Consider the following 12145-nt stretch of genomic DNA (forward strand, 5'->3'; position numbering starts at 1 on the left):
CAAGAGAAAGAGTGAAAATGTTATGTTGTGGTCCAGATCCCACAATCCTCTCTGGGTGTATATGGCTCTCTTCATCACTGAACAGTGGAACTGATTTGAATCATTTCATTGTTGAAGAGAGCCATATCCATTAGAATTGATCATCATATAGTCTTGTTGCTGCTCTGTATAATGATCTTCTGGTTCTGCTCATTTCACTCAGCATCAGTTCATATAAGTTTCTCCAGGCTTCTCTGAAATCATCCTGTTGGTCATTTCTTACAGACAAATTATATTCCACAATATTCATAAAACATAATTTATTCAGCCACTCTCCAAATGATGGGCATCCATTCACTTTCCAGTTTCTTGCCACTACAAACAGGGCTGCCACAAACATTCTTGCACATACAGGTCCTTTTCCCTTCTTTATGATCTCTTTGGGATATAAGCCCAGTAGAAACACTGCTGGATCAAAGGGTATGCACCCTTTGTTTGATAACTTTTTGCGCATAGTTCCAAATTGCTCTCCAGAATGGTTGGACTCATTCACAATTAGACTAACAATGTATCAGTGTCCCAGTTTTCCGACATACCCTCCAATATTTGTCATTTGTCTTTTCCTGTCATCTTAGCCAATCTGAGAGGTATGCAGTGGTATCTCAGAGTTCTTTTAATTTGTATTTCTCTGATCAATAGTGTTTTGGAGCACCTTTTCGTATGATTAGAAATAGTTTCAATTTCTTCATCTGAAAATTGTCTATTCATATCCTTTCCATTTATCAATTGGAGAATGGCTTGAATTCTCATAAAATTGAGTTAATTCTCTATATATTTTAGAAATGAGGCCTTTATCAGAACCTTTGACTGTAAAAATGTTTTCCCAGTTTATTGCTTCCCTTCTAATCTTTTCTACATTAGTTTTGTTTGTACAAAAACTTTTTAACTCAATATAATCAAAATAATCTATTTTGTGATCAATAATGCTCTCTAGTTCTTATTGGTCACAAATTCCTTCCTCCTCTACAGATCTGAGAGATAAGCTATCCTCTATGTTCTTCTAATTTGTTTATAATATCATGTCTAGATCATGAACCCATTTCTTGGTATACAGTGTTATGTGTGGTTTAATGCACATAACTAGGCAGTTTCTGCAATATTAGTTTCCAATTTTCCCAGCAGTTTTTGGCAAATAGTGAATTCTTGTCCCAAAAGCTGAGCTCTTCGGGTTTGTCAAACACTAGATTACAATAGTCATTGACTATGTTGTCCTGTGAACCTAACCTATTCCACTAATCAACTACTCTATTTCTTAGCCAGTACCAAAAGGTTTTGATGACCACTGCTTTAGTTTTACATCCGGTATAGCTAGGTAACCTTCATTTGCTTTTTTTTTTCATTAGTTCCCTTGAAATTCTTGACCAGATTATTATTATTCTTCCAGATGAATTTTGCTGTTATTTTTTTCTAGGGCAGTAAAAGTTTCTTCAGAGTTTGATTAGTATAGTACTAAATAAATAGATTAGGTAGTATTGTCATCTTTATTATATTTGTTTTGCTGGGCTTTTAAAGATAGATTGAATTTAGATATGGGAAAAGGAAGGTGAAGGAAGTCATTCCAGGTGAGGAAAGAGCAGGATCAAAGGGTGTAGAATACATATGTTTGTAGGACAATAAGGAGACCTGCTTTCTAAAGCCCCCAACTTGAGGTGACAAAATGTACCATTGCTTTCTAGAGCCCCCACATTGGAGTGGATTAAAATATAGTGTCCAGACTAGCTCTCTGGAGGATCTCAGGACTAGCCTGAGTCCTTGATCTTAGTGGAAAAGTGATGAAGGCAAGAGAGCCACCGTGAGGCTGGTCAAGTCTTCCCTCTGGTGGCTTTTGTCCCCAGTTTATATTCTCTATTACAATTACATCAATTCATCATACTGAGTATAAGCCAATCATTATATCTTGGGAGGTAGATATTCTTATTATCTCTATTTCTACAGAAGAAGAAATTAAGATAAGTTTCAGTTAAGTGTCTTGTCCAGAGTGACATAGAGAGTAAGTATCTGAGGATGAATTTGAATCCATACTACCTTCTTGCTGCCATAAATATGCTAAATGAACAGCCAGGGGACTCAATTTTCCAAATTTCCTGATTAATACTCTTGAAAAAAAATAATTTTCTTCAGATTTGGTAACAGTGAGATTTGGTCTCTTAATTTTAATTTTTGAAATAAGATACTGCTTACTTTGTTTTTTTGCTTCTTAGACATACTCACACACCAGGGTACACAGTGTTTTGTTACCCTATTTTCTGCTTCAGAGCATCAAAACTCCTTTTCCTTGATCTGTCTTTATCGCTAGGGATCTGGGAAATCTCTATAAGCTTCCTGAATCTTTATATAACCCCTAGCATAGATGGCCAGAAAGTTAGGGAGTTTCAGAGGACCAAAAACCTCAGAAATGCCCTAAATCACATTTCCACTTTTGTTTGTTTATACTTCAAAACTTGACATGGAGTGATTTACCATTTATGCATGATATCAAATAACCATATAGCATATTCAAACTGTTGGCAAACTCTGATGTTCATACATTGACACTAAAACGTGATCATCATTTCAATTAAATAGACATATTTAATGCGTCGAGTAGACATAGCCTATTTGAAATGCTTATTTTGAAGATGCTGTTATTGTTTAGTCGCATCCAAATTTTCATATAACTCCACCCCTTTTTTGACGGGGCTGGTTCTTGGTAAAGATACTGGAGTAGCATTTGTCATTTCCTTCTCCACTTATTTTACAGATGATGAAATTAAGGCAAACAGGATTAAGTGACTTGCTCATGGCCACATAGCTAGTGAGTGTCTGAGGCCAGATTTTAATTCAGGAAGATGAACCAGAGCCCAGTGTGCTATCCACTATGCCACTTAGCCACCCGGTTTTCAGATTTAGTGTTTTTTTTTGTTTTTTTTTTTTTTTTTTGGTATCAAAGGAAGTGGCAAATAGTGTGTTTACATTATTGTAGTACTCTGGAAGAAATAGGTGAACACTGAAACATGAAACAGGATTGGTTATATTATGTTATAAATACTAGTGCATCACTTTTCTGGCATTCTGGAAAAGGGAAATGTTACACTTGAATTTTCCAGAAAATATTTTTTTTAATTTAACAGGGTTTGAAGGATAAATCTTTTATGCTGAATATATTGAGCTTAATTTAACTTTTTCTTGATGATTCAAGATCATCATATTATGAAAATTAATCATAATATTTTCCTATAATGGTATCTTCAGGTATTATTGAGATATATAGAGGTTTGTCTCTACTAGTTAGTTTCATAATGCTATGCCTTCTGAATGCTTTCAGAATTCTTATACTTCCTTTTTATAGTTTTTTTTTTATCTCCTCCCTCACTATTAAGTAAACATTTGTCAGTGTTTCTATTCTCAATGTGCCTGCCTATTAGTGGTTCTTCCTACTTCCTCCCTAATCTCAGGGACTTCTAGATTGCTGCTTATAACCTATAGAGACTGAGAAACTCATTAATTAAGCTTTTTGGAATTACATATAAAGCAGGTATATATAGGCTTACTCAAAAATTTTATTGGTGAAGACTGTAAATTTTAGTTTATAGAATTTGGTATCTTTTCTGCTTGAGATTCTTATATACATTTTGGTTTTCAGCTGTGTTATTGATAGTTGAGGTTGCTGGCTATCTGCCTTCCATACCATCTAGTATGGTGTTCATTATTCTCTCAAATATTAGATTAATTTGAGCTTTCTACCCCCCCCCCCAAATTGTGTGCCCAGAAAAAAAAATAGTATATGTAACTTTGTATTATATTGTTTTATGAGGAGTGGGAATGAGAGAAAGGATAAGGAAGTCCTATTGTGTTGCTCATGCCTGTGTGCTTTTGGATACTTCTCAACAGATGTAATTGTGGTTGCTACTAACTGAGAAGCAATCATGCTGTTATTATCCTTACATTGCCCATATCCTATTTTTCCCCATGATCAATTCTTTTTTTAACTTGGGAAAGTATTCCTAACATCAGCACTCATCTTTAAATACAGATGGTTATAATTTCTTTGAAGTTTCATTATTATTAAGTGTTTTGACAAATGGAGGAAAAAAATCCCACCACCAATAGCAAGTTTTCTGGCATTTTACTTTGGCTCCATCTTTTTCCTTTAAATTCCCTCTTTCTTCACGCCATCTTCATGTAACTATAAAATGATGATAACATTTTTTGTATATTGTAGAAATGAATGTCAGTTTTTATAAAAATAATTTGAGATTTTTTAATCTCAAAATTCTGTGTTAAGTACAGAATAAAGTTTATTATCCCTTCAATTGTACTGAAGTTTAAATCACACTTTCTTTAAAGTTAACATCAACTGTTCTGTTGGATGGAAAGTCAAGAAAATAGTTATTATTGAATTTGGTCTAATGTACATTTATTAAACAATGTATGCAAGAGCATAGTTCTTTAGTGAACTACAAAGTTTAGATAAAAGATCAGTATTTCTTAATTTACATTTACATTCATTATATTAAAAGAAGGAGATATGTGATGTGCAAGGTAAAAAAAAATAAATAGAGAAAAGAAGTATAGAAAATATCACATGAGGCTTCAGGCAGGAATGGTGATATTGAAAAGAAAGCAAGGAAAGCTTCCTGGAGGAGATGGCATGTTGTCCAGTAATATTTAGAGCAACTATAGAATTATGTATTTTACTGCCTCTTTTTGTTATAAATCATTTATTTCCTTTATACTAAAATTAATTCATTCCTCAGATCCAGTAGCTTTCATAAATACTATGTTTATTAGATATATATAGTATATTGCTAATTTCATTTTAAAATAGTGCTTTATAGAAGGGTCTGGAGTTGTTAATTGGCAAGACTAAGCCTGCTCCCATAGTTCTTTGAGAAAATTTGCCCTACATCACTTAGTTTTGTGTGTTTTGTGCTGATGTGGTAGGAACAGGTATGAACATGCAGTCCTGTTTTATACTTTAATTTCAGGAATGCTGATTTTCACCTTTAAAGGAGCAAGATTCTACACTAGGGAGAAAGCTATGAGAACAAAAGATGTCCCAATTAGTCTCTGTGTTTCCATGTGATTTGGTTTTAAAGTAATAAGATGACCTCCTTGAGGATTGGGACTCCTCAACACAGACACACTGCCCCTACAAAAAACTGGCAAAAACACATTCCTCTAATAATACTTCAATATCTAATAGGCAACTTCTAGGGGGATTTGCTTCAGCCACTGTGGAAATGGAGACATTAGAGGGGAGGTGATTAGGGGGCAAGAACTGAGGAAATTCAACATGTCAAATGTCAAATATCCTATTTCTTTCCTGAGAAGTACTTCTTGGTAGAAGTTTTTAGAACAAGGTCTTTGGAAATATCTTTAAAATTACCTTATAGTGTGATGGCAACCACTGCTTTGATCATTTTTAAGAAACAAGTAAAACTGAAGGTGTTTGAAAGGGAAATAGGTTTTGTATGACCCCTATTTTCTTCTCTCTTTTGTTACATCTTTTTCTAGCAAATGAATCACTGTGTAATTGTGTGAGATCCTGGATTCACTGAGTTCAGTTGAACAAACACCTATTTGGTAACTAATATGTATGACATGCTGTTCTAGGTACTGAGTCTGTAGAGCTGAAAAGATGATAATAATCATCATATACATTGTACTTTAAGTTCAAAGTGCTTCTTTTATCTCATTTGGTCTTCAAAACAACTCTGTGAGGTTGGTTAGATGATTCTTATTTTACAGATTAGAAATTAAGGCATATAATGGTTAAATGACTTTAACGAACAAACAAGTATCTGAGGTCGGATTTGAATTTAGGTCTTCCTTCCTGACTCCAGGTACAACACATATGTCTCAGGTGGCATGATCCCAGAGTTCAAAGGGTATACCATCCAATATGGGGAATCAAACTTGTTCACAAATAACTACAAATGGGAATGTGTTGAATGCAAAGAGAAAGAATGGGGAAAGGAAGGAACACATCTCGAAGGATCATGAGAAAGGGATAAGAGAACTGAGGTTTTAAGAGAAGGAATCATCTAATTAGATTGAGATGTGGAAGATCATTCCAATCAACCAAACCATAAACATTTATTAAGCACCTGTGCTGCTATTCAGTCATTTCCAATTCTTCATTATTTCATTTGGGATTTTCTTTGGCAAAGATACTTGAGTGGTTTGCTATTTCCATCTCCAGCTCATTTTACAGGGTAAGTGACCTGTCCAACCTCATACAGCTAATAAGTGAAGCCAGATTTGAATTCATGAAGATGAGTCTTCCTGACTCCAACCCTAGGGCTGTATCACCCTAGTACCACCAGATGGTATCACCTAACTATCCTTATTAAAGAATGCCATACATTTGTTAAACCCTGGGGATTAAAAAAAATCCCTGCCCAAAAGGAGCTTACAGTCTAATGGAGAAGAAAACCTATAAACAAATACATACAAAGCAACCTATGCACAGGATAAATAGGAAATAATTAATAGAAGGAAGAGACTGAAATATTAAAGGGAAAGGGAAAGCTTTCTTTAGAAGACAGGATTTTAGTGGAGACTTAAAAGAAGCCAGGGAGGTCAGAAGTCAGATTGGAGGAGGGAGAGTACCCCAGGCCTGGGGCCAGAGAAACTGCCTATGATCAGGAGATGGATTGTCTTGTTTAGAGAACAAGCCAAGTAGGCTAGTGGCATAGGGTCATAAGGTCCTCAAATGTTTTGGGAGTAAGGGAAGTGGAAAGGTAGAAGGGGACTATGTTATGAAGGATTTTGAATGGCCAAAAGATCATTTTGTATTTGCTCTTGGAGGTGATAGAAAGCCACTGGAGTTTATTGAGTAGAGGACAGGTTAGACCTGTGCTTTAGGAAAATCACTTTAGTGGCTGAATAGAGGATTGATTGGAATAGGGAGAGAATTAGCAGGTAGACCAACAGATGGCTGTCACCAGATGTGAGGTGATGAGGATCTATACTAGAGTGCTGATAGTGTCAGAGGAGAGAAGGGGGCATATTGGAGAAATGTTTTAAAAATGAAATCAAACTTAGATATAGGGCAGGGCAGGGGAAGAGATAATGAGGATTCCAAGATGACCCTCTGAGGTAGTGACACTGAGGGACTACAAAAGATGCTGTCTCTTACAGTAACAAGTCCTATAGGATGGGGAGATTTTAAGAGGAAAGAGAGCAATTTCTGGACATACAGAAATGTGGGATATCAACTGGATATCCAGATGTAAGACTGGAGGTCAGCAGATAGGTAAATGAGAATCATTAGCATAGAGATTCTCAGCTTGGCATAATATATTTTCTGTACTGATGTATTGTGGGCATGATGTTCATATTAAAGTCTTTCAGTGCTAAAAATAAAAATATATATACTGTGTTGTTATATAAAAAGAGGCTTGGTTCAAGTCACAGAATCTGGTGCTATCAGGAGCTTTCTATTGTGGTTTCTCTTTATTAAAATATTTCATCCGAATAGATCATTTTTTATGATATTTTTCTTCCCTTTTGTCAGTGGAATTTGCTGCTGGCCCCTGCTAGCTAAGACTGGCTCTGAGCCAGTTTGAGGTCCTATTAACATGTTCTTGCACAACCTATGCATGAAAATGCTTTCTTTCCATAAAAAGGTTGCCATCCAGTGGTGGAAAAAGAAATACCCAGTTTTCGTTCAGGAAAATGCAAGCTGAAGTATACAGTTAACTATTTGAACTTGGCTGAAGTTACTGATACATCTGGGCTTTCAGTATGAAGCCCCAAGCATAATGAGTACAGTGTGCCTTTAAGAAAATAGATGCCTTACCAAACTTAGCTATAGTTGTAGATCTCTGTTTCAGTAGGGAAGGAAAGTGTTAATTTCTTATTTGTACACTTTTTTTTCCCCCTGACTTCCTTCCTATTCACTTCATTAAGTCTAGAGGCAGTTCAGCATGGGAGACGTCTGTATGTTGAATTAGGGCTCTCGCACTGTTGCGCCAGACGTCACCAGTCGGAAACTGGGGGTTTGCTTCTGTGATTTATTTCATTATTGTGCTGGTTAAAGGTTTGGAAGGGAATTCTTTTTGTGTGGTACTTTAGCTTTATGTAGCAAAATTTTTTTGGTTTTGGTTTTTTCTTTTTTTTTTTTTTTTGTTTTGATTTTTTTTCTTTTTTACCCTTTAGCAGAGAGTTCAGTCAGTTGAACCAGTTTAATAAATCAACTTAAAAAACAACGACAGTTTATAACCTCCAACTAATAATTTGGCTTACATGCAGAAGTGATCTTGCTGAACTTTATAAGTGGGGGGGGGAAAGCATTGGGGTATATTTAGGAAATTTATTTTCACTAGGAAATGACCATTAGCAATCAGTAAACATTAAGCCCTGCAGAGTGAATGTTTGGGGGCTTTGGGGAGGAGGGAAGATGTTTTATGGTTCTCTGCATTCCTTCATACAACCTTGGTATAAGTGGAGGAGTAGTCAGTACTTTAAGTTTAATATCATGTAATTCTAAATCCTAAATTAAAATTAATATGCACAGCTTAGTATGTACTTTGAAGACTTTCACTAATCTGTTGCCAGTTTAATTTATTTTTGCTTATCAACTATTCATAGATTTAGAGATTCAAAATAGCAAACACTTTAAGCTTAGACTTTGCTCCTTTGTCTCAAAAACTGAAGGGTGGGAAAAGACCCTTTTTAGGACCCTCCCCTTTCCCCCATATGTCTCATTTAAGGGGAGGGGGAGAGAAAGATAATTTTTTTTAGAGAATGAAATTGAAAGTAAAGTGTAACAATTAAGAAATAATAGGTTTGAATAAATTAAATATACATTGTATTTTTATTAACTGCATTAAAATGAAAATACTTTCCTTTTGTCCTTTTTTTTCTATTTTAAAAATCATTTAAAATGCTTCAAGTCCTATGCATCCTATTCAGAAAACAAAACAGTTATGTACAATAAGTAAAACAGGTTTTAAAACACAAAAATTACATACCTTGTTTTTATTTTTTTAAATAAAATTAGATATTAAATTGATTCATGTTGATATAATTAGTAAAATGCTAGCAGTAATCAGAAACCACCTGAGCTAATAGCCATCTAATTCTGCTGCCTGGAATAATAAGGGGAAAATATGATAAGTAGTTGTCAATATTAAAGCAGGCTGGAGGAAGGAGGCTTCGGGCCTTGTAGTAGGGAGAATGAAACAGCAGATTTGAGTATCCACAATCCTTTCAGTATTAAATTTTCAGTAAAATAAAATTACTTGTATATGAAAACATAGCCTTTCCCCAGCTCTCTTTTTTTTCCTGATCAGCTGATGAAGAGACTAGCAGCTCGCTGCTTTGCTGGCTTGTTAATTTTATCCCCACTAACTGTGATTTCCGATAGCCGGCCTGCTGATAGTGGTAAGGTAAATATCTTTTTTCATTGCCGTCTTGAAGATTCAGTAGAACTACATCCCAGGCATGTGTAGGTGTGTGACACATCAAAAGCCGGTGTTCTCCGTCCGGATTTCTGTATACAACTGGGTGCTTATGGAGAGCAAATAACATTAACTGTTGACAGCCTTGCATGCTGTATTTATTATTAGCATTTTCAGCTTCCAAGATTTGCGGACCAGTTTCCTTTTCTTCATCTTCGCTAGCTGCAATGTGTATTACTGTATAGTGTATGTCGCGTTTTAGCCAAATGAATATTAATGAAATTATGTGCAGATTTTTTTTCTTCCTTTTTCCTCTTAACTCATCAGATCTTGAAGCTCCTTCATAGTGGTTATCTGAGCACTGTGGAAGCGTGATGGAAATTGTCTTTTGATTATTAAGGCCTAGTCTCAGACTGTCCCTCAGGATTCTATGTTCATGTTTGTTCTATGGATTTGCACATCGGAAGATGCATAGGAAACAGATTTTGAAATCCCCCTGGCATTTTTAGCATGCCAGGTTGCTTTGTGTTTTGCACCAGGTTTTCTTCACAAAACCTTTTTTTCTCCCAATAGACATTGTACATAAGTGAAAGAAAAGATGTCTGAGCTGTAATCACTCTTTATATTTTATATTGATTGTTATACTCACATGATCATAAATATTAGCCATGTTTGGTGCTGTGGCGAAATGAAGGTAATTGCCTTATGATTAGAGCTCTTTCAGTTTCCAGAAAGGATTGATTAGCATTTGCATACTCAAGGCAATATTGAAAAGCAGGAGGAACAAATAACAACACCAGTTATGTTTCAAGAAAGCATTAATCTTAAAATCTGATTTAAAGATTTATTTAATTTTTTTTTTTGCTTGGGTGGTCAGATTTTCTATCTTTTGCATGTTTTCTTTTTCTATTTTTTCTTATCTTTTAAGTTTTGTAATTTACTCAAAAAGAAAGTTTAACTTCTGTGTTTGTCACATGGATCTTTTAGTCATTTGTGAATAGGTTTTTTTTTGGTTTTTTTGTTTTTTTTAATACCTGGTTGTTTTTTATAGCTATTTTATTATCTCTCTGCATTAGAGCTGCTGGCTGTGTTTAAGGCAAACGTTTGCAGGTAATTTGGAGAAAGTGGGGATTTTTTTGTTTGTTTGTGGTGTTGTGTATGCTTTAAGTGTATTTGTCAGGAAATGTGGCTTTGTAATTCATTTTGGTCTTGTTTATGGCAAAGAAATTATAAAATTTAGGCAGAATTTTAATTTGTTTTATTTTATGTAACAAGAATAAATAGAAAACCAAAAAGATTGATTTTTGTGTTTGATTGTTTGAAGATAGTAATCACAGGAATTGTTCTGACCTTTTATAATAATGGGACGCCAAGCTTTCCTCCTTACTTTTATGTAGATTAATTTCATTTGTATTTAGTTTATTTAAAGAGATGATGTTTAAAGAATTGTGTCTTTTTTTTCTTTATAAAACTTACTCCTATTTCCTATAAGAGCTATGTAGGCCTTTGGGTTATTTTGATGAAGGCAAAGTAGGCTAGATATGTGTTTATCCAATATGGTGGAGATGTTTTACTTATGTCCAATAATTATTGTTAACTTTTAGTTTTATTAAATATTTAATTAAATTTTATTTATTCTGGCCATTCATATTTCTTTTTTTTAAATCATACTGATTTTTCTCCTTCATCCTTTTTATTTTTTTTACCATCTATGGATAATAGGCAATTGAAGACGGTAATCTGGAAGAAATGGAAGAGGAAGTACGGCTCAAGAAACGAAAAAGACGAAGAAATGTGGAGAAGGAGCCTGGGAAGGAAGATGTGGAAAAAGCTAAAAAGAGAAGAGGTCGACCTCCAGCTGAGAAATTGTCACCAAACCCCCCCAAACTGACAAAGCAGATGAATGCTATTATTGACACTGTAATAAACTACAAGGATAGGTGAGAACTTATTTTTATTCTAATCGTTTACTATTATCTAAATAATACTCAATTGAATACTTGTCTTTTGAAATTTTGTTTGGTGTGTGTATCATGCCACATTTCCATTTCTAAAATTTCTAATGTAAAAAAAAATAGTAATAATGTTTAAGATTTTGAAGGGATATTTAGACAGAAAAATGTTTTGATCTGTAAAATAGCATTCCAGAATGGAAAGAACACTGGATCTGTAGCCAGAGGACCTAAGTTTGAATTGGTGTTGTTATCAATGGGATGTTGAAAATGTTACTTTATTACTTTACACCTTAATTTTCTTATTTCTGAAAAGTAGGGGCATAATCATTCAGTCAATCAATTTTTATTAAGCACTTATTATGTGTTAAGCTGTGGTGATACAAAAAGAAACAAAAAACAGTTCCTATCTTCAAAGATTAGATAAGATATAAAGTCCCTTTTGTGCCTTAATTTGCCTTTGAATCCTAGAATTTTCATCTTCAAGTAGGCTTTAATTTTGAAGAGCTCAAAGGACCTCTGTTGTCCCATGATTTGGGAAAGGGTACTTGAAATTTCAAAATACATAAATAAACATACATATATTCTCAAGGCTTTCTCACATAAGAATACTTTTCTACATTAAGCTGATGCTTTACAGAAAATATTTCTTTCTATCATTCAAGTTCCTGACTTAAAACTATAGGACCATTCATTCCGTGTGCAGGGTTGGGGTTAGTATTTTGTTACTACAGATATTACTCTAGGGTCTTTGTTACTTCAACA

At 34.5% G+C, this 12145-nt stretch overlaps 1 protein-coding gene across 9 annotated transcripts in view; it reads left to right on the plus strand.

Moving 5' to 3' along the window:
• SMARCA2 (SWI/SNF related, matrix associated, actin dependent regulator of chromatin, subfamily a, member 2) overlaps positions 1-12145 on the plus strand; it is a 278733-nt gene that overhangs the window by 235596 nt on the left and 30992 nt on the right. For 8 of the 9 annotated variants that reach the window (XM_031943983.1, XM_012542924.3, XM_031943976.1 and 5 more), the window contains one exon: positions 11151-11368. In XM_031943983.1, coding sequence (XP_031799843.1) covers positions 11151-11368 — 218 coding nt within the window. Of the gene's footprint in view, positions 1-9308; positions 9417-11150; positions 11369-12145 lie in introns of those variants that run through there. The other variant, XM_031944004.1, reaches the window with a different exon arrangement.

The sequence above is a fragment of the Sarcophilus harrisii genome, chromosome 1 (genome assembly GCF_902635505.1).
Source record: "Sarcophilus harrisii chromosome 1, mSarHar1.11, whole genome shotgun sequence".
Lineage (NCBI taxonomy): Eukaryota > Metazoa > Chordata > Mammalia > Dasyuromorphia > Dasyuridae > Sarcophilus > Sarcophilus harrisii.